This window comes from Puntigrus tetrazona, chromosome 9 (assembly GCF_018831695.1).
Source record: "Puntigrus tetrazona isolate hp1 chromosome 9, ASM1883169v1, whole genome shotgun sequence".
Lineage (NCBI taxonomy): Eukaryota > Metazoa > Chordata > Actinopteri > Cypriniformes > Cyprinidae > Puntigrus > Puntigrus tetrazona.
Genome location: NC_056707.1, coordinates 13,863,968 through 13,885,495, shown reverse-complemented (window position 1 = coordinate 13,885,495; position 21,528 = coordinate 13,863,968). Strand labels below are relative to the sequence as shown.

The window sequence follows — 21,528 nt, the reverse complement described above, 5'->3', positions numbered from 1 at the left end:
CATAGCACACACAGACATAGACACAGTACTTGTGCAGTACTGCGCTCACTGACATTTCTTTCAACGTCATCTAGCATTTGCTCTGGTTTTTGAGGTGAAGCTTCATATCCAGAACAAAAATCAAGGTGCATGTTGTCCAGACACCATTAAAGTATTTGAGTATAATCTATTAGAGCAAAGGCTTAGATGAGTTTGAAAAGCAACCTATAGACATGTATATGTTTATAGACATAAACAATGTTTATCAGAAATCTCACAGGCAAGAATATTGACAAAACTCATTATCTGAGACACTTCGCATGATTTTGAAGCCAAACCAAGATCTAAAGTAGTTAAAATAAAATGTTATTTCATGTACTGTACATGCTCAGGGTAATTAATATCAAAAGAGGTTATTTCAAAACAAAACAAGATAAAATACATTTATCAAAAAAGGTTTAATGTAGGTTTAAAAAAAACTCAAGAGATATGATCATACATTTTTTGACAAACCTTAATAACAAGGTTCCCACACCATTTCATTAATTAATTTTAATGAAAGTCAGTCATGAAAAATCTATTAAAAATAATTAAAAATAAATTTAATAAAAGAGCCTAACTTGACTTTTCATGTCCGTGACTTGACTTTTAAGAACTTTGTTAATTTCCTTGCCTGGAATCACAATTTGTGAAAATCAGGAAATGCTGATCTGAAATTAAATATCCTAATATCTCCAGCTTTTCCATTACTGTGGGAACTTTGCGAAAAACAAACAACAAAAACTCACACACACCTAGATGTTGTAAGGGGAAGGGTATTACTGAGAGCGTATTACAGCGGAAGGATGGTTCATGCAAACTAACCATAACCTACTTGTGTGTAATTGAAACTTCAAAGACACTCATGTAAGGATTATAATGTGTATGTGGTCTTAGTATTATTACCGGGATGAAAGGAAGAATATATAAGGGCTTCATGTTACCTCGCTAACAATTTTCGTGGCGTGTCTGACATGCATCATGGCTGGGGTGACCTCCAACCCAGAGAGGTTCTTTCCTTTCATTGTCATCTCAAAGTCCTTCTTATACTCTTTCTATCCACCGCAAAGATAGAAGAGTGAGAGATACATGATGCTTCTGGAATATCCATGGTCACACTGGCTCCTCAGTCGGTGACATTTTTACAGTTCATGTTTTAAGCATCTTGACGTTCACTTAAATTTCTCCCAACAGTGTGTATCTACAGCAAAACCTTCAAAACCACTATAAAACTATAAACACATGATACACCTAAATACCTACCATAAATCCATGTGTCCTGGTTGTGTCCCAATTACTTACCAGCATTACAATATTTGTATCCACACAAAAGCACAGTATTTGAATTCCACTTATCATTTCTCATTCATTCACAGTGGGTTACAAAGAATACTTGAGCAATATACTTTGTTATTTGTTTAGCACTGGATACAGTAAGCTTGGGCAGTAGTATTTACCTGACTCTGCATATGTTGAGCCTCTTTAGCAGTTACGTAAGTAGGAGTCTCAAAATCCAGCATGGCTTTGCCTCTTTCCCTCTCATATTTCTCCTTATATTTCACCTGTATTCAACAAAAGCCAAACAAAGTTGAGACACATACAAGTAGAAAAAAATTATTGGTTAAGCAAACAATGCTTGTTAAGCAAACACCAAAGCTTTGTTTGCATACGGAATTGTTTTTGTATTTTTTATTAGACGTCAATTAATCTGCCATATTATGTTTCTAAGAACTGAGACTGAGAATAGAGTTTACTATAGGATTAACTGTGGAAAACTCAATAAAATACAATGGATGTTTATGGTGTTTTTACAATATTAAATGTCTGGGGTTTCAATGATGAAGTGGCGTGTTTTTACAGCTTTGTTCTTACATAATGTACAAATGAGTTCTTGTAAAGCAGTTTTACAGGACAAACTAACCCAAACAAATGAAATGTAAATGATTAATAAATCTATTATAGCTGCATGAGACTGACAAGCCTGATGAAATGAAATAAACAGGTCCAGTATGTGTAGAATCAGTCTTCATTTCACACACACAGAGAAGCAGGTGACGTCAGCTGCGGAAAGCTCCAGAAAGCTCCGGAACTGTAACTTACTTGACTCTGCAGCTCTGAGGCCTCTTTGTGGTGAAGCTGCTCAGGTGTGTCGGGTATCATATGGTAGTGACCCCTACTCTCCTCAAACCTCTTCTTGTACTGGTACTAAAGAGGAACGGCCAATAAAGCAGCTCAATAAAATAAAATGGATATATAGTGCGCCATCTCTCCCATGTTAAAAAAGGCCAAAATGGCCAAAAAATGTAAAAATGGGTACAAAAAAGGAAAGAAGAACGACTCTCATGTTAATATAACATGAAGGAGGCCGTGTATAGAGATAATGATGGAATGAATGGAATGAGCAAGATGTTGCAAACTTATAAACAAACAAATAATCTATAGTTAAATATTCAAATACCAAATATTTCTATATTATATTAAATATTCTAATATCAAAATTGCTAACCTAACCTGCTTAACCTCCTAGACCACCAAAATTGACACAGTCCTTCATCCTGTTTTGACTCACTAGGTTTTGCAACCACCTAAAAATGCCCTAACAACCAACCAGAATGGCCTAACAACTGCCTACCAAGCACCCATAATGCCCAAGCAGAACACATTAGCTATGGAAGTTTATAAAGCCTATGTAAAATCCAAACTTCAAATATCTCCTTCAACTGTCCAAGTATTCAATCTACATGTCCTTATTGCTTATTTTCAATCAAACCCTTTACATGTTTTTTTAAACTGTAAGTAAACTGGGGTATTCAATTACTTGTAACTTATAACATCAGCCCAATGTTTTAAACTACGTATAAATATTTAATTACTTCAAGGTTATAGTGAATGAAAGTAAAGTGACTTGCAGCCAGGTATGGTGGCCCATACTTGAAATTTGTTCACTGCACCCATTTAAAGTGTTGAGGATGGAGAGAAAGCTGGACATTCACTCCCTCTACCTACAATCCCTGCCAGACCTGGGACTTAAAAAAATGACCTTCAGGTTACAGGTCCAACTCTCTATCCATTAGGCCACAACTTAATTTTTTAAATCCTTTTTAATTGTTCAGATAAATCTGTCAAGCATCCAAACATCCAAGATCTGCATTGGTAGGCTTTCCTTTTCTAGTTTATATACACACATCATAATGGAAATGAAAAATATAGATAAAAAAGGCACCCAGGAAAAGTTAATAAGACTTAGAAGGGAATGTTGTTAAAGGAAAAATGGGGAAAAGTGAGATGTTAGAGCGCTTATAGGCACTAGGCGTGTTAATTAAAAAAAACAAGAAGAAGAAGAAGAAGAAAAAAGAATAGCACTATGGTCATGTGCGAGCAAAAATGAGGAGATAGTTAAAATCTAATGCTTATAGTAGTATGTTTAAAATCGGATGATGAGGGTCACTACCAAATGATAGCCTGGAATGAGTCAATAGTTTAAAATGGGAGCTTTCTATAAGGATGAAAGATGGATCTTGTGACATTACATGAACATGTGATATTTCAGTGTTACAGTGTGTGAGAGAAAGCAGTTTTTTTTTGATGAGAGGGAAATGAAGCCGGCTGTAGAGCTCTTACATCACTGGCCAGCTTGCTAGTGCTCAGGCTGTGCTGCATGGACAGAGACTCCGCCATATCCGTAACAGGTTTGTGGATCTTCTTCAGGTCACCTTTGTATTTCACCTGCATGATAGATATATGCAAAAATGCACCATTATATGAAACACTCTCAAAATGATGTTACTGGCAAAATACTATTTTTATAATTTTTTTTTTTAAAAGATTGAAGCACCTCGCTTGCGAGATCATTGGCATCCTTCAGAGTCTGATAAATCTTGCTGTTCTTCAAATCATACTGTGGTCTCTTTCCTTTCATTTCCTTGTCAAACTTCTCCTTGTACTTCAGCTTTTGAGAGAGGACATTGTTAGTTGCTGGTAGTGTTGCATTTTCTTTATCTAAATTATTATCTTGGAGCCAAAATGCTTGCAAAAAGCACAGAGACATGAATATCAAATTAATTGCTCCATGCAGTCATCAGTGGAAAGAAAGTGACACTGAAAAGAGTCTCGTTATAATAGGGATTCAGTTGGGTCTAATACAGTATGATTCAGATCATGTTCACACTGTGTTAGCCCCAAATGCGAAGACCGACATAAAGTTCAGAGCATTCAAATGCATCAAATCAACATATACTGGTTGTGGTATTAAAGCTGAAGTGTATGATTTCTGTAACTAGCATCACTAGTCAATAGTGCCCATCCATTTTAATCAGCAGTCTTGGTTCTGGGAAGTATTTTCACATTTTAAGTTTACTTTGTTGTTGTGGGAGTGGGTATAGAATACTTTTGTTGTCTGCCATTGGTCAAAAAAAAAAAAACCCGCCCTAAACTAACACAAAATACATTTTTGTTTTGAACATTAAAAGTCTTATGGATGGAAGTCTTATGAAAATGAGGGTGGGTAAATGATGAAAAAAATTTAATTTTGGAGTGAACCATCCCTTAAAAATGGCACACTTCAGCTTTATCTGAAGAAAGGGCAGTAAAAAGGTTGAATCTTTTCCCAGAGATTCTGAAAAACTCCAGATCTGTGGAGGAATCAAATTTGTGACATCAAGCAAAGAGAGTAACATGAGGAGTGAGTAGACCAAATGATTTCTTTTAAAGCCAAATCAATCCATAAAACCAATCAACAATTGTGGTAAGTGCCTTTTTGATTTCTTAGCAACATAGCAAAAACATTTATTTAATTCTGTACATAATATAACAAATGGATAATAGAGTTGCTTAAATTGGATCTGCACACTCCTCAATATAACATAGCATGTCAAAGGAATGCAACAGAAAACTCTACACCAGTTCTGACAATCTGAGAGATAAGAGATAAAACCATTTGCATGCCAGACAAATAAAGTGACAAAGAAATGTGGGCAAAAAAAGTGAGTACTGGCCTATAAGCCTATGCTTGGCAACAAGGCAAAAGCTTGCATGACAAACACAAAAAGTGACAAAATGAGCAACAAAAGACGCAAAAAATGAAATGGGTGGAAATGTAAAATTGAGCGAGCAAAAACACTGAAAACCAACAAAAAATATGAATCTTATCAATTTGAGTGCCACTGGGGTTCAACAACTAGGCGAGTCAGAGGGAAAGAGAACATAGACATCAGACAGACAGAGAAGTGCAATTATCGCCCCCAGGGGCCAGGGACCCTTCTTACATCACTAGTCACGGCACTCATTTTCTTAATGTGACGCATCTGAGGAGTGTCAAAGGAGGCAGCACCATGGAGAGATGGCTTTTCCTCCACCTAGAAAGCGCAGTGAAATGGCAGGGTAACATCAATGAGATAGGACAGAACAGTGAAAATGAATTTATGAATGAACAGATGGATGGATTAAAGAGAAAGCAAAGAATAAGGTGAAAAGACATGAATAATACAGAGCAGAGAGAGAACAGTGAGTAGATGGAGGTGGTACAGATTACAAGAGACACTCAGGGCTCACATAGACAATGACAGTATTAATGCTGATGGGCATGAGAAGCACTGCTGAGGCATTTGAATCTACTAGTTATCTCTGAGTACTATTGCATAATGATGACATGCAGCTTCCATGATGGTGAAGGTGTAAGGCAATCCTGGTCAAAATACATTTCCAGCGCCTTTAAACTAAACCCCAATGTTGCTTGCGGATAAATACAATGAAAGTCTGTGGATTGCATTTTTGTCTAGTGTGGAATTGTGAATGGTATTACCTGACTGGTTAGTTTGGACACCTCAGTGGCCAGGGTGATATCAGGACGGCCCAGCAGAGTTCCACCACGGCTGGCCTCCTGACGAGCCTTATCACGGTATCCGATCTACAAGAACAGTTTTGGCAACCATTACTACTTACTATTACAACAATTTGTGTCAATACTACTACAGAGGATTATAAACTAAAAGGAAATACATTTTTTAAAATAAAAATATCATTATTTACGTTCAAAACCAATACTTTTGTTCTTCTTTGAAAGTCAAATATTTTAGGGAAACCTGGGAGATTTCTGGCTCCCCATTTAAAGTCCACTCCCTCAAAATTTTTAAAACATTATAAAAAGTACATAAAGAGATTGTAAAATGTCCATATGAACTGAGCTTTTTAGAAAACAGTCATTTTATATAATAAACAGATTTAATGCATGTTTTTAATTACATATGAACTTAATCATAATTATATGCACAAACATAAAGCACATCAAATATGGTTAACGTGGAAGCTCAAATGTGTTGCTTTGTGTGCAGGAAGCAATAAAGTTTGTTCTTGGGTGTCAAGCACGCACAGCTGAGCTGCCATTGACCATATACATGTGTTTGATATATGTGAATGAAAGTTTTACGTGTTTGGAATAACATATGGGTGAGATTTTGAACTGTCCTTGTAAAGTGTCCCTCACCTCACTGACGAGCTTAGCAGCTTGAGTGGCTTTCCTGATGTCTGGGCGGTCAGCAACCGGAGTGTACGTTAGCTTGGCTTTAGCCTCCTGCTTATAGGCGATCTATACAAAAAGAAACGTGGGATTTACAATGATCTCTGTCTGAGACTATTATTTGAGGCAGATACTTGTTAGTTGCTTACATTGCTTTGGTTTTTGGCCACTTCCATGGCATGTTGCACATCTGGAGGAGCAATCATTTGGTTGTAATTAGACTTGCCTTTCTCCTTCTCAAATTTCTCCTTGTACAATTTCTGTGAAACAATTGTGAGATTAGGATCTCAATCACTACAAATGAAATTTGTTGTAATAAAGGGCTGAAAACTAAGTATTTAGACTTACAGCGCTTGTGATTTTGGCAACCTCTTTGCTGTGGGCAGTCTCGCGGGTTTCAGAAAGAGTGGTGAAGCCACCTGACTGGAGATCCTTTTTGCTTGCTTCCTTGTATCTGGTCTACAAATAAATGGTACAACATGATTTTTTTTTCAAGATTTTACAGTACTTATATGAATCTACACACATTATAACATTACATTGTGCCTTACCTCAGACACAAGTTTAGCCACTGATTTAGCATGAAGGATTTGAGGAGTGTCATGGACAGCAATGTACTGGCCTTTGGCCTTCTCATACTTCTCCTTGTATTTCACCTGAAGAACAGAGCAATTTTTATTAGTTTTGTATGTTGATTCTCAAAAATTGCAAATGTATATGTAAAAAGGCACTTACATCACTGACAAGTTCAGAGTTCTGCTTAGCCAGAACGGTGTATTTATCATCAGGAACAGACATTACACAGCCCTTCAACATTTCCTTATCGTACTTGTACTCAACCTGTGAATTACAAACAAATCAATTAATTATCTGATTTTCTATTCTGTATAACTGAAACAGTGGTAGAAATATGAGAGGCACAAACATCACTCTGCTGGAAGCTGTTCTTAGCAGCATGGACAAAATCGGGTCTGTCCACAGTCCAGATCCATTTGTTCTTGGTGGCCTCATACTTCTTCTTGTAGTCAAGCTACAAGGAGGAAAAGCACAAATAATGAGATGCATCATAAGAAGCTGACTTGCATATCAGTTTCACAGATACTCAGTGAAGATCAATGCAGACTCACATTGCTGATGTTCTTGTAGGCTTCCTTGGCGGCACGAATGTCGTGAGCGTCAGGTGCTATGTTGATGTGAGCCTTGTTTCTTTCATACACTTCCTTGTATTTCAGCTGTAAAAAAAGAAAAAATGGAAATCTGAAACTAAGTATATACCGACATAAAAAGAATTTGGCTTCTTTCAGCAAATGTAATGAAAGGTTAACCTACATTGCTGGTGATCTCCTTGACCTTCTTCATGTGCTGGCTCACGGGAGTGTCATGCCCAAGAGTGTAACTTGTCGCTTTGGTTTTGTTGTGTTCCATCTTATATATGATCTATAGAAGAGAACAAATTAATGTATTCACATACAATGATTGGAGTGATTTTCAAGTGACACTGAAAATTAGGAACTTCTATATGCATGCACAAATGCTTTCTATGTTATGGAAGGCAGACAGTGATGATACTCACATCGCTGATCTGCTTGCTGCGCTTGGCAACTTGGTAATCAGGAGTATCCAGCACTGCAGTGTACTTAGACTTGGCACGTTCATACTGCTCTCTGTACTTCCACTACAGGAAGTAATGGACCAGAAACAATAGTCAGAGAAAGCACATTTGCAAATCATAATAAAATTATTAAAAGTGGCAAGTTGTATAATAGCTGACAATATCATGCATTGAAAGGGAAGGGATTATCACAACAGTACTCATTTAAGATGAAACTTCCCTTCCACAAAATTCATCTAGTGGAAAGCATGCAAGAAATGACTTATGGATACTAGGATATTCAGCAGTCTATAAAGTTGCACACAAACTTACATACAGAGAACATGCAGGGAGTCAAACGATGGAAGAGAAAAGCGGCTTCAGGCAACAGTATACACAAAGACACTGACAAGTTAACACTACCGTAAAATGTCTTCATCTCTATACTCATTCTTTTGCATACTTTTGAACATGGCATATCATCTGTGAATGTATTTTTTTAATAGATTTTTCTGTTTATAAAAGAATTTCCCATTAAACACATGAAATGTATCTAAAGGCATAGCTATTAATTTTTAATATATTTTTAATATTTTAATTAATGTAACCAGTACATCATTGTTTCCTTTTTATTATAAAATTATAACCTGATTCACAGAACCTAGAGAAAAAAGTAGGGGAGACCAAGGTAATTGTCACATTCCTCTGAATACATATCTTAACTTTCAGTTAAAATCTACCTCTCCTATATAGTCATAGTGCCAGTCTCTCTGACATACAGCTTGTGAAGTGAAACATTGCTTTACCTGTTTTTCCTAGCAAAATCAATGGAGTTATGGAAAGTTATCAGTGTTTGAAAAGCAGGGTATGGTACAAAATCCAAACCAGTGATAGTTAAAGGCTGCATATGACCATTAAAGGCGAAGTTAGGGGTGCACTGATGGGGAGATGAGATTTCTACAGGGCTTGGAGTACTACCAATGGGCAGATGGTTACCTTACTCCACATGCCAGAATTGTACATGGCAACGAGAATGTCAGGACGGAGCAGCTCATTGCAGCCACTCTTGAGTAACTCCTTGGCCTTGAATTTATATTTTCCCTGTCCATTGAGAAAACACACAGATGCACAAATCATGCCACAAGTGAAGACAGAGACGGAAACTGGCTCCTGAAGTACAGTTGCTCAGTTCCAAACTGTGTACTCCAGATAAGGGATTTCAAAAGAGCAACTGTTCAGACGAAGTATCTGGAGCACACAGATTTGGCCCAAGCTGTGCACACCTAAGAAAATCCTTTTTGGATTTTGGAACACAAAGCAGAGACCTAAATCAGGGGGGAGAAAGAGACAGATTCGAGAGACACTGAAGCCATGCGACAGAGCCATCCAGTGGATCGGAGACGACCTCATGCTCGGGCCCCTGTGGCAGGCGATGGACCCGTAGGGGGTGGCTGGAGCTGGTGGCTTTACCTGACTCAACTTGTTGGCCTCCTTAGCCAAGACGTTTCTAGGATCATCTACAATTACGGTGTACTTATCCTTAGTCTTCTCATAGCCAGCGCGGTAGGACCTCTGCTCAGGATTTAACAGGAGTTAAAGACAACTGCCTCGAGAGCAGCAAAGATGGGCACTCATTCAGAGAAGAAAATATGTCATTACAGGTAATCTCAAAGTGAAATCTTAGTAAAAATATGACTTTAAGGAAGAAAATGACATATAAACATAACAGATATGTGAAATGGTAGTATACATGTACAATATACAAGGTAATATACAAAATTGTTTAATAAACGGTTTACCTTTAAAGCTGTACACATTAAAGAGGCAGTGAAAGAGAAACAGGTTATGTAAGTATACACTTTGTATTTTTCTTGTTTCTCTATTACTCTCTTTGTATTAAGCCATCCATACACCATTGTATTATGAAAGGAAGTCATGCTTTTTATTGACTTACATCATTGATCAAAAGTGAAGCGTTCTTGGCAGCCTCAAAGAATGGTGTGTCACATGTGTATTTGAAGTTGGCCCTGTTTTTCTCATAAGATGCCTTGTAGAGTCTCTGTTAATAAAAACAGATAGAAGAGAGTAAGTAGAGGCTTTGTTATACATAGTACTGAGTAAATGAGTAGAAAGGAGTAAAAAAAATGTGGCTTCTCTTTACTTCGCTGTAGAGGGCCTTGTTCTGTTCAGCATGCACCATCTCAGGTGTGTCCCACACATAACAACCAATGCCCTTGATCCAGTCCAGATCCTCTTTGTACTTGATCTAAAGTGGATTAGAAAATGTGAGAGTAGATAAGGTTTCTGTCAATGATGCTGTAAGCTGACAAATTACAGAAATCTGAAGGACACTTTAGTTATACTCACGTCACTGACGCAGTCCCTCACAATCTTGCTGTGGAAGAACTCTGGGCGGTCAGGGATAGACTTCCAGGTACCCAATGTGCTGATGTACTTCTCCCTGTATTTGACCTGTAAAAGGAATGAGTGAGTGAGTGAGTGAGTGACAGGCCTCTTCAATAAATCACATTCATGTTTAAAGTAATCAAAAGTCTTTAGGTTTACTGACCTCACTGATGTCATCTCTGACCCTCTTGGCACAGAGAATATCCAGGGCATCCTTGTCAGCGTGGTAGTGCCCCTTAGATAGTTCAAAGGTCTCTTTGTAGCGCAACTAAAGAAGAATGATTGATTGTTAGAAAGGCTCTATTACTGATAATGAAAAGGCCAACAAAGGAAGTAATAAGGCATCTCTTTGACTTACATCGCTGGCATTGAGGTAGGCTTTCTTGGAACGAACCAGGATTGGTGTGTCATGGATGGGAGTATACTTGTGCTTCATCTTCTCATACTGTTCCTTGTATTTTTTCTAAAGATGATACAACAGAATAATTACAGGCTTGTCTGCATAAAAAAACATGCTATTTGGAGCTAAAATAATCTAAGTGTTAAATAATCAAATTACCTCACTGTACACCACTTTCATGGAACGGGCATGATCCAAAATGGGAGTGTGTGATTCTGGGGTGAAGAAGGCCCTCTCCTTGGATGCCAGATCAATGTACTTGAACTGTGAAGAGTCACAATATTTTTATGGTGAATATCTACTTTTCTCATGGTAATTGAACAGGTAAACCATTTAAATATTAAATATTTAAAGTAATAGGAGGCTGTTTGCATTATTTTTGTTAAAAAAAATCTAATATTTTTGTGCCCATCACAATAGGATTATTTACAGTTTTTTTTTCCATTTATATAAAATTACTAACAGCAGAAGATACTATGCTACTCATAGCCACATATTAGCTTCGTATTCTCTAACAGAAACACTTTTGGAATAATCCACATACAGCGTGTGTCAGCATGTGACCTAAAACTAGTCAAATTCCAAATTCCAAATGATCTAAAGGTAAAGGTTAAGAAAAGACACGTAAAGGCTGAAATACACTACCCAATTTAAAAATGTGAACAGATTTTAAAACATTGAGTAGTGTATCCTTTTCAACTTTGTAAATGGTTACAGAGAAAAAAAACGGCATTGTACACTAAATGAATGAAACACTGCACAACAATGCACTACCAGATTTTGACCAATCAGAAACTCAGAAATATACTGTATGTTTGCTGCTAGGAGATGCATGACAAATAAAAATAATACAATGGTATGCAATCTAAAGTCAGCTCCACAGACTGGATGAAGTTCTTTTCATTATTTACATTTAATTATGGTTAGGGCTGAAAGTGACTTACATGGTTGGTCAGACTCTGTGCCCACTTGGCTCTCTTAATTTCCAAGCCATCCACAGTGGTGGTGCATTTGGCTTTTTCCTTATTGCCCTCAGCTCGGTACACAATCTGTGGAAAGAAACAGATAAAGAGACATTTAAGAACATGAATAGCCTTTAAAATAGGAGTGAGATATTAGGCCTGAGGCCAATATAATACAACTCACATTACTCATGTGGGTCTTGAGTTCAGTCACACGTTTGTACTCTGGTGTATCTAGGACTACACTGTAGTTGGAAAAGTTCTTCTTGGCATCAGACTCATAGGATTTCTAAGAAATAAAAAAAAATCTGATTAGTACCAAAAATAATCAGAATGAACCATTATTACCTGCATAATGAGTAAATGAATAATTACTCTGAACTTGGTGATTTCACGGATTCGGACCATCTCAGGAGAGTCTGCCATAAAGCAGCCAATGCCTCTTAGCCAATGCAAATCCTCTTTATATTTCAGCTGTAGAAGATATAAATTTAGTTAACATTTCTACAAATGTCATGATGGGAAATGTTATGCATGCATGTCTTGCATTATGCCACAGTATGTGGGTGTATGTAGCATGGGTGACACCCACATCACTGTTGATCTCGTTGACATGGAAGCAATGCATCAGTTCTGGGGTGATGGGCATGGGCAGAAGAGTTCCTCTGCTGTTGTAGTATTTCTCCTTATAGCACAGCTGTATAGGAAAAAAAACATTATTAGGGCATCAAATAATTAGGGGGTGTAGCCAAAAGTGAGACAGAACTCATGATTCATAATAAAAACATACTCACATCACTGATTGCTTGTTGAGTGGCCTTAACCTGTCGGATCTCAGGTGTGTCATACTCAGAGTGAATCTTGTCCTTTTCCTTCTCATATTTCTGACGATACAGTCGCTATGACAAAATGAAACCTTGTTAATATCCTTGTTTGTGATAAAGTTTATATTTCAAAGGTGAAAAGTTTTAAATTTGTCTTGGACTTACTTGGTTCATAACTTTGTTAGCCTTCCTTATGGTGACAAAGTTGACACCTTCAGGGCCTAGTTTGTAGCTCCTGGCTTTCATCAGCTCGTAAGCTTCCTTGTACTTCATCTACAGACATTGGAACATTGGATGAGATGTATTCATAACATTTAATCTCTTTTTTTTATTTTGAAAACTGAGGTGTTCTCTTACATTGCTGGTGATGACGCTGTTGGACTTGGCCTGTTTGTTTAGGGGAGTGTCATACGGCAGAGAATAACCAGTGGGCATAAACATCTTATTGGCCTCTTTGTAGAAGTTCTGAAAGAAAGAAAGGAAATGATATGAAGCATACATCAATGCAGAGATGAGTACAATTCTTATGTATTATTAAGAGGCATCATACGTCGCTCTGGATGTAGTTGGCTTGACGAGCCCTTTCAGTATCGACAGTCACAGCAGGAGCAGTATTTTTGCCCATGACGTTTGTAACATAGTCATGACGATAGTTAAGCTGTCGACAAAAAGTATAGTAGTTAGAACATTTTCAAATTACAGTAAAAGCCCTTTAATGTAAGTTGGTTAATGTTTTTGTGGAGACACCTCGCTCAAGTTCTTAGCGCTCTGCTTGCATGTTTCATAGACGGGGGTGTCTGTGACCACAGTGTAATCCTTGAAGTGCTCAATTCCCTTAGCTCTGTAAAGATTCTGTAAGTAAACAGCACACAGAAGAAGACAACATGAGAAAGGATGTAAAAGGGAGACTAAACTGAAATAAAAATGAAATGACACTTACTTCACTCTGCAGCTTCATAGATTGCTTACAACGAAGAATTTCTGGAGTGTCCCAAGCATAGCAGCCAATACCCTTCAACCAGTTGAGGTCATCTTTGTAGAAGATCTGAAATGAGATGCAATGTGAAGGCTATAGCTATCAAGAGACCTTAGACTGGTAAGTAATCTTACTTAAACCACTGGAACCTACAGTATACATGACAGTATACAAATATCTGTAGCTTGTTTGGAGGTAAAGGTATTACTCACGTCACTCAGTTGCTCGTTGACCTTGCGAGCTTGCACATACACCTGCATGTCAGGCAGGCAGATCCACTGGTGCAGATATTTACGGTAGTCAACCCCACTGACAATCTTCTGAGTAGTACGTGCAGCTACAATGTCAAGCATATCGGGAGGTACGTGGACCTTTGCCTTGGTCTTTTCATATTTGTCTTTGTACAGGCGCTAATGGAAAAAACAAAATGTTACAAAGAAATTGTTATTATTTTGACAGTTGGTAAGTTAAGTTAAAAAACTGAACCTTATCTGATGCTTTACTCACATCAAGAACCAGTTTTCCAGCTTTGATACATCTTGCAGTAGCAGGGTCATCCTCAAGACATTTAGGCAGGCTGTACAGGGTCTTAAACTTCTCATAATCTTCCTTGTATTTAACCTACAGAAACCAAAGAAGGTGCAATGTCCAGTATGGTTAGGACAATCAGTTATCTTTCTATGGAGGCAAGAATTGGAGAAGAGACTGGTGAAGAGAGACTCACATTGCTCAAGACAACCTTCTGTTGTTTGGCATGGACTAAGGCATGAGAATCATGAGGAATGTTGTAGCTCTTGGCCTTGATCTTGTCCCAAGCTGCAGAATAGGCTTTCTAAATGCACACAAAGGTATTTCAGAAACTGGAACAACCAATTTAACCAGTAGCTCAGCATTTTTAGTGGTTTTCATGCAGGCTTACGGTGCTGTAGATCTCCTTCAGGTTGAAACATCTTGCATAGTCACAGGTGTCCAGAACAGTGGTGTAAATGTGTTTCTCCTTATGATATGCCTCTCTGTAATTCAGCTGTGGATAAAACATGAAATATGCAGCATATGCTCTTAATACCATTTAAGTATTTCAGCAAGCAATTCATGGGAGAAGTTAAAGGAGGAGTTCTAACCTCACTGGCCCAAGTGTGGCCCAGAATGGCAGTCACATATACAGGTGTATCTGTCACAATGGAGTAGTTGTTCCATTCCTTCTTGCCTTCTGCCTTATATTTAATCTGTGTGGAAACAAACAATAAACTCTCAAACAAGTGAAAACAATGTCTCTTCATTGTCAATGGCTAAACGAGTTGCAGAAATGTTACTCACATCACTCTGAAGCTCATATGACTTCTTGGCACGTACAATCTCAGGAGTATCCCAGGCGTAACAACCAATGCCCTTCATCCAGTTCAGGTCATCTTTATAGAACACCTGCCAAGGATAAATTATTTAAATGCAGCCATTCAACAAACCTGACCCAGTGTAAGTATGACTGTAACCATAACCTACATCACTCAAGATCTCATTGGCCTTGCGAGCACGGATGGCATCGTTCTGATCAGGGTGGCAAGTCCACTGGTGCAGGTATGTACGGTATAGTACATCACTCAGGATATTCTGACATTTCTTGGCAACCACATGGCTGATCATATCAGAAGGAATGTGGAGCTTAGTTTTGGTTTCATTGTAGGCTTTGTGGTAGTCTCTCTGTAGGAACAAAAAAAATTATGTTCAATAAAGAATTAAAATATAAATTAAAGAAGTAAATGTCAAAGAACTTAGAACTCAGGCATAATAATTATAAAAACCACTGACCATATTCTTCATTTTCTCCATTTGACCATAGCGAATCACCTCGGGGAAGTCAACCAGTGTTGAAGCCATGTAGTGGCCTTTGGCTTTCTCATGAGCATTAAGGTACTTATACTGTAGGATATTAATGCAAAAATAATAATTGTTTATATCATTTATAAACCAGTTTTAACCATGTTTGAAGGAAAAAGTATCATTAAGTATCATTTACAATATATGTGTAGTACAGCACTGTGGCAATAAGTAATGGGTCTATTCTATTTAATACTTATTCATTTGTTTAACATTGATACTTACATTACTGATTATGTCTCTGGTCCTCTTGGCTTGTTGTACTGGTATATATTCATGATTCAGCTGGTAGCCAGTGGCTTTGCTCTCATCCCAGTTGACTTTGTACAATTTCTACAGTAACAGCAACAAAGCATTCTTAATGTGATATATCACAAAAATAAAATTCAAATACATACAAACAAGTCTTTAATGGGAATTGTTACCTCACTGATAATCTTTGCAACCTCTCTAGAGTGAGCCAGCTGAGGTGTATCCTCAGATCCGATGTAGTGGCCCTTCTCCAGATTAAATGATTCTTTGTACTTCAGCTGAGTAACAACAAAAGATTGACGTGATAGATAAGTTAACCTCATCACACCAGGTTTTTTTCTATGAAGACGAAAAATGCTTAATTCTTAGACATACTTACATCACTGAGGTTAAAGGCGTTAACCTTTGCAAGAATAACCTCAGGGCGATCCACAACGTGGGTAAATCTGCCAAAGTTTTCTTTAGCATCCTTCTTGTAATGTCTCTGCACGGGGACAAAAACAAGCATTGTTGTACAATAATGGAGGTTTGTATTATAAGTGAGAATTTGGGGGGGGGGTTGGGCCTGTCTGGTCAAACTTACATCATTCAGAATCTCCTGGGCTTTTCGGACTTTGACATGTTCCACACAATCAGCAGCCACCCATCCACAACCACGTAACCATTCCAGATCTGCTTTGTAAACATTCTGGAGGGAGAGTATTATATTAAATTCAGAGGAGTCAATATAAAACAAGCCTTCACCTTCATTCTCATATTATAATAAACAAGAAGAAGAATTTTATAAAACCTCTTTAACCAATACTTACGTCACTGGCTAAGTCATACGCTTTACGGGCCTGAATGACATCATTCTGATCAGGCAAGCAGGTCCAATTGTGCAGGCGAGTTCTGTAGTTATCATCATTGACTTGGATCTGGCACTTCTTTGCATGTTCAAATTGCAGCATGTCAACTGGAAGGTTGAATTTAGTCTTGGACTTGTTGAAGTCCTTCTTGTAGAGAGCATCACTAGCAATCTTAGCTGAGTTCAAGGCCAGCATGAGCAAAGGATCATCCTGGACACTGAGGGCTCCAATGTGATGACCAACTTGCTTACGGTAACCCTCTTTGTACTTGTACTGCAAAAAAGAGGATCATTTAGTTGTGAAATTAAAGTGAAATAGGTTTAAGTATAGTGTTCCATATTTACTTACATGACTCTGTACTTTAGTGGTCTGGATGCATTGTTTAATTGGAACTGCATCCCCAGGCATGAAGTATGATGTAGCCTTGGTCTTGTTCCAGTTTTTGGTGTAGAAGTGCTACAAGTGGCATTTAAAAATGGAATTTCTGTTAGTATTCACCTTGAAGCAATTATTACATAAACATTTATTTCTCAAAAAGAAAAATTGCATTACCGGGTGGTACATTTTGGACACTTCCCTGGCTGTAGCCAAAACTGGAGAGTCTGTCAGTGTGTATTTAATCTTGTCCTGGTGCCAGGCCTCGCGATACTTAGCCTAAGAAAAAAAAGAAATACTTAGAGAACAGTCATATCTGAAAACCACACATGAAACTAATGCCATGGAGTAATAGTAAAAAACAAATAATATAACCTTATAAATAAACCTAAGCTTTATTTTATAATTGTAGCATCTATGGAAATTGCTTATAATACTCTCTGATTATCTCTTTTTATGTAATTACAGTTTTGTACGACTGCATGATTATTTCATATTATGTCTTCTTGCTCACCTCATCAAGCACATTAGCAGCATTTTTGGAGCGCACAAAGTCAATTCTTTCAATGGGTGTAGTATATTTCTGCTCATCCAGTTTCACACGGTAGCCTCTCTGTAAATCAGAAAAAAAAATCATTGGTCCATTTAATTTGAAGCATAGAAATGGTAGACGTAGTAGTACCTCCAATTGTATAAGTACCAGTAGAGGCAATAACAGTATATACTGCAAAATGACTTACTTCAGCCAGGATCTTTTGGGCATTCCTCACTTTGATGACTTCAACAGACTCATGCGGAATCCATCCGCATCCCCTGAGCCACTCTAAGTCAGCTTTGTACACAGCCTAAACATAAAACAATCAAATGAAACAATGTCTTACACTCTATTTTGTAGATAAAAACAAAAACAACAACAAAAAAAGAATTAAAACTCAATTTACATCACTACGCAGATCATAGACCTTCCTGGCCTGTACAACATCATTGGAGTCGGGCAGGCAGGTCCAGTTGTGCAGGTAGGTTCTGTAGTTGGCATCATTGACCTGGATCTGGCACTTCTTGGCCAGTTCAAGAGACAGCAGGTCTACTGGGAGGTGGAACTTGGTCTTGGACTTGTTGAAGTCCTTCTTGTAGAGAGCATCACTAGCAATCTTAGCTGAGTTCAAGGCCAGCATGATCAGAGGATCATCTCTGACACTGAGGGCCCCAATATGATGACCAACTTGTTGACGATAACCAGCCTTGTACTTGTACTGCATTTAAAAGGTGATTAAAGTGGTTGTAAGCGTTACTCTTAAAGAGCAGAAAGGGGATTTAAATGCCAAAATGTTAGACCATTACTAATATAAGAAAGATTTAGAAAACAGACAAAAAAAAAAACATGACATTGTGATGTCTTACGTCACTGGCTATATCTCTGGATGCTTTAGCCTTGATCACAGACACAGCATCCTCTTTGATGTGGTATCCCTTCGCCTTAGTAGCATCCCAGTTTTTTGTATACATTTTCTGCAACAGGACAAAAAAGTGATAATTTAAAAGACATTAAAAGCATATTAAGCTCACAAAATATAATTCATTTTAGTAATACTCATGTGACTTTGCTTACATTGCTGACAGCAATGGCATTGGCTCTGGACAACTCAATGGCAGGTGTATTTGGCATGATGTGGATAGATGTCTTATCTTTGTCCCATGCTTCTCTGTATTTTCTCTGTGAACAAAATCAAAATTCAAATAATAGAAAAGGGTAAAGAAATTTGTACAACTTTACATTTCTAATTAACTTTATAATTATAAGTACTATAATATAATAATAATTATATTTCTTTCAAAAATGTGAAATTATGATTAGTAACTCAAAGCAATTACAATAAAAGGTATATATTTTTTACCTTTGTGCTATTTATTTCAATGCCTATTAGAGTAACTTCTTCAACCTTAGTTTAGCCATAATTTGAACATTAATTTGAACATTTGAGTACCAACGAAAAGGAAACATAATAAGCTTACATCGCTGAGAATGTCGGCGTTTTGCTTGGCTAAGACAATAACAGGCAAGTCCACAGCACTGGTGAACTTGACTGTGCTGGGAGGCTGGCGGTACAGCCTTTCATTAAGAATAGTCTGAGCATTCTTGGCTTTGATGACGTCAATGGATCCTTGCGGCATCCAGCCACATCCACGGATCCACTCAAGGTCGGCTTTGTATACAGCCTAGTTTGAAAGTAAAAAGAGGTATTCATGTAGTAACAATACATACAAATGTAAACAACACAGTATGTTAAAAACAAGCCATATACATACATCACTGCGGAGGTCATAGACCTTCCTGGCCTGGACGACATCATTGGAGTCAGGCAGGCAGGTCCAGTTGTGCAGGTAGGTTCTGTAGTTAGCATCGTTGACCTGTATCTGGCACTTCTTGGCCAGCTCAAGAGACAGCAAGTCAACTGGGAGGTTGAACTTGGTCTTGGATTTGTTGAAATCTTTCTTGTAGAGAAGATCACTAGAAATCTTGCCTGAGTTCAAGGCTAGCATGATCAAGGGATCATCGTGGATGCTGAGGGCTCCAATGTGGTGCCCTTGCTGCTTTCTGTATCCTGCTTTGTACTTGTACTGCAAGGTTTTAATACATAGAAAATAAATTAGCACTATGGTTTAATTAGTGTATGCTGAAATAGTGTGTGCTTAATTTATTGGATAGGATCCACACTGAGACTTACATCGCTAATGATGTCTCTGGAAGCCTTGGCAGATTTCACAGAGACAGCATCCTTGGGCAGGAAGTAGCCCTTCTTAAGGCTCTCCTCGTAGTCTTGACGGTAATATTTCTGCAAAGAATATGATGAAGCAACACATACCGATTTAACAGGATTAAAAACTAAATGAGTGTGCATTTATTTCTGATTTATTGGTCACTACAAAACAATGCTGTACTTACGATGCTTGTATTGAGTTTGTTTTGTTTTCCAAGAATAATCTCAGGTGTGTCTGGCATGACATGGATATGGATCTTCTCCTTATTCCAAGCATCAACATATGCATTCTGCAATGCAATAATAATGGGGAAAAAAGTTAGATGCATTCACCTCTGGTCTACAAAATCTCACTCAGCAGCAGTGATTTTAAACAGCTAAAATAATACCTTGTCCATGATCTTGGCATTAGCTTGGGCAAGAGCAAAAGGTACACCATCTGTCTTGCATGTATACTTGAAGTTGCTTGGATGCTGTCTGTACTTCCTTTCACTCAGAATCTCAGCAGCCTTTTTAGCCTTCTCTACATCAACTGAGCCTATGGGTACCCATCCTGTACCTCTGATCCACTCCATATCAGCTTTATACACAGCCTGATAGCAGAAAATAGAAGAATACAATACAACAATGATGGTAGCATAAGGTAGGTCTACTCATGGTTACAAATTAAAACTCCACAGAAACTCACATCACTCTGAAGATCATAGACCTTCCTGGCCTGGACGACGTCATTGGAGTCGGGCAGGCAAGTCCAGTTGTGCAGGTAGGTTCTGTAGTTAGCATCATTGACCTGGATCTGGCACTTCTTGGCCAGTTCAAGAGACAGCAAGTCTACTGGGAGGTGGAACTTGGTCTTGGACTTGTTGAAGTCCTTCTTGTAGAGAGCATCACTTGCAATCTTAGCTGAGTTCAAGGCCAGCATGATCAGAGGATCATCTCGGACACTGAGAGCCCCAATATGATGACCAACTTGCTTACGATAACCAGCCTTGTACTTGTACTGTGAAAAAAACATTAAAATGCCCATTACATTATGATAAATAAACAGCTTGCCCGGTACATTGCTAGCAATGGGACATGATGCTTTAGCTTTAAAGATGATTCCTATTTATATTTTTGCAACCATATAGAGACTGCAGCAGTCAGCTTGTAATATAAGCAAATGGTAAGAATGTATATACTCACATCACTAATAATGTCTCTGGATGCTTTGGCAGCTTTGATGGCGACAGCATCAGATTTGAGGTCATAGCCTTTTTTGAAGATGTCCTCAACTGCTTGTCTGTACAGTTTCTGAAAGGAACATTTTAATTTCTCTTTTTAAGTGAAATAATGAATAGGACTAATTTTGGAAATTAAACAGACTTTTTTTAGTTTACCAACTAAACAAATATATAATGAGGAAAGAACTATTATATAGAAGTGATTCTTACCCTACTATTGTTCATTGCATTAGCACTTGAGAGCACAATCTCTGGGGTATCAGCAGGGATATGGATTTTGACCTTGTCACTCTCCCATGCTGCATGGTATTGGCGCTAAAATGGAAAAAAAGGTTTTAGTGACTGTTTCAATACTGCGAGAGTAGTTATTGTGGAACATTAAAACATCCTGCAATGAATCAACATAAACACAAAATTAATAATTTACCCAAAATAATATGCATGATATTTTACATAGTAATTGATATTGTGTTCTACAGAAATTTTGCTGACAGTTTAGCTGGAT

At 37.8% G+C, this 21,528-nt stretch overlaps 1 protein-coding gene across 16 annotated transcripts in view; it reads right to left on the bottom strand.

The window, feature by feature from the left end:
* The window catches only part of neb (nebulin), a 54,225-nt gene that overhangs the window by 9,861 nt on the left and 22,836 nt on the right, over positions 1 to 21,528 (bottom strand). For 7 of the 16 annotated variants that reach the window (XM_043249699.1, XM_043249704.1, XM_043249711.1 and 4 more), the window contains 61 exons: positions 21,234 to 21,338; positions 20,986 to 21,093; positions 20,489 to 20,800; positions 20,190 to 20,393; positions 19,986 to 20,090; positions 19,768 to 19,875; positions 19,349 to 19,660; positions 19,055 to 19,258; positions 18,651 to 18,755; positions 18,443 to 18,550; positions 17,983 to 18,294; positions 17,782 to 17,886; positions 17,556 to 17,654; positions 17,219 to 17,320; positions 17,015 to 17,122; positions 16,628 to 16,939; positions 16,402 to 16,506; positions 16,198 to 16,302; positions 15,992 to 16,096; positions 15,792 to 15,899; positions 15,498 to 15,608; positions 15,192 to 15,389; positions 15,009 to 15,113; positions 14,813 to 14,917; positions 14,611 to 14,715; positions 14,416 to 14,523; positions 14,199 to 14,312; positions 13,904 to 14,101; positions 13,656 to 13,760; positions 13,463 to 13,567; positions 13,266 to 13,373; positions 13,073 to 13,180; positions 12,881 to 12,988; positions 12,686 to 12,790; positions 12,484 to 12,588; positions 12,267 to 12,365; positions 12,076 to 12,180; positions 11,874 to 11,978; positions 11,089 to 11,193; positions 10,888 to 10,992; positions 10,693 to 10,797; positions 10,491 to 10,595; positions 10,285 to 10,389; positions 10,078 to 10,182; positions 9,120 to 9,224; positions 8,106 to 8,207; positions 7,862 to 7,969; positions 7,660 to 7,764; positions 7,458 to 7,562; positions 7,268 to 7,372; positions 7,084 to 7,188; positions 6,881 to 6,991; positions 6,682 to 6,792; positions 6,500 to 6,601; positions 5,819 to 5,923; positions 5,283 to 5,372; positions 3,854 to 3,967; positions 3,640 to 3,744; positions 2,119 to 2,223; positions 1,476 to 1,580; positions 963 to 1,073 (listed from right to left, as the gene is read on the bottom strand). In XM_043249699.1, the coding sequence (XP_043105634.1) occupies positions 963 to 1,073; positions 1,476 to 1,580; positions 2,119 to 2,223; positions 3,640 to 3,744; positions 3,854 to 3,967; positions 5,283 to 5,372; positions 5,819 to 5,923; positions 6,500 to 6,601; positions 6,682 to 6,792; positions 6,881 to 6,991; positions 7,084 to 7,188; positions 7,268 to 7,372; positions 7,458 to 7,562; positions 7,660 to 7,764; positions 7,862 to 7,969; positions 8,106 to 8,207; positions 9,120 to 9,224; positions 10,078 to 10,182; positions 10,285 to 10,389; positions 10,491 to 10,595; positions 10,693 to 10,797; positions 10,888 to 10,992; positions 11,089 to 11,193; positions 11,874 to 11,978; positions 12,076 to 12,180; positions 12,267 to 12,365; positions 12,484 to 12,588; positions 12,686 to 12,790; positions 12,881 to 12,988; positions 13,073 to 13,180; positions 13,266 to 13,373; positions 13,463 to 13,567; positions 13,656 to 13,760; positions 13,904 to 14,101; positions 14,199 to 14,312; positions 14,416 to 14,523; positions 14,611 to 14,715; positions 14,813 to 14,917; positions 15,009 to 15,113; positions 15,192 to 15,389; positions 15,498 to 15,608; positions 15,792 to 15,899; positions 15,992 to 16,096; positions 16,198 to 16,302; positions 16,402 to 16,506; positions 16,628 to 16,939; positions 17,015 to 17,122; positions 17,219 to 17,320; positions 17,556 to 17,654; positions 17,782 to 17,886; positions 17,983 to 18,294; positions 18,443 to 18,550; positions 18,651 to 18,755; positions 19,055 to 19,258; positions 19,349 to 19,660; positions 19,768 to 19,875; positions 19,986 to 20,090; positions 20,190 to 20,393; positions 20,489 to 20,800; positions 20,986 to 21,093; positions 21,234 to 21,338 (7,653 nt within the window). Of the gene's footprint in view, positions 1 to 962; positions 1,074 to 1,475; positions 1,581 to 2,118; positions 2,224 to 3,639; positions 3,745 to 3,853; positions 3,968 to 5,282; positions 5,373 to 5,818; positions 5,924 to 6,499; positions 6,602 to 6,681; positions 6,793 to 6,880; positions 6,992 to 7,083; positions 7,189 to 7,267; positions 7,373 to 7,457; positions 7,563 to 7,659; positions 7,765 to 7,861; positions 7,970 to 8,105; positions 8,208 to 9,119; positions 9,225 to 9,593; positions 9,696 to 10,077; positions 10,183 to 10,284; positions 10,390 to 10,490; positions 10,596 to 10,692; positions 10,798 to 10,887; positions 10,993 to 11,088; positions 11,194 to 11,873; positions 11,979 to 12,075; positions 12,181 to 12,266; positions 12,366 to 12,483; positions 12,589 to 12,685; positions 12,791 to 12,880; positions 12,989 to 13,072; positions 13,181 to 13,265; positions 13,374 to 13,462; positions 13,568 to 13,655; positions 13,761 to 13,903; positions 14,102 to 14,198; positions 14,313 to 14,415; positions 14,524 to 14,610; positions 14,716 to 14,812; positions 14,918 to 15,008; positions 15,114 to 15,191; positions 15,390 to 15,497; positions 15,609 to 15,791; positions 15,900 to 15,991; positions 16,097 to 16,197; positions 16,303 to 16,401; positions 16,507 to 16,627; positions 16,940 to 17,014; positions 17,123 to 17,218; positions 17,321 to 17,555; positions 17,655 to 17,781; positions 17,887 to 17,982; positions 18,295 to 18,442; positions 18,551 to 18,650; positions 18,756 to 19,054; positions 19,259 to 19,348; positions 19,661 to 19,767; positions 19,876 to 19,985; positions 20,091 to 20,189; positions 20,394 to 20,488; positions 20,801 to 20,985; positions 21,094 to 21,233; positions 21,339 to 21,528 lie in introns of all 16 variants that reach the window. The other 9 variants (XM_043249707.1, XM_043249710.1, XM_043249708.1 and 6 more) reach the window with 7 other exon arrangements.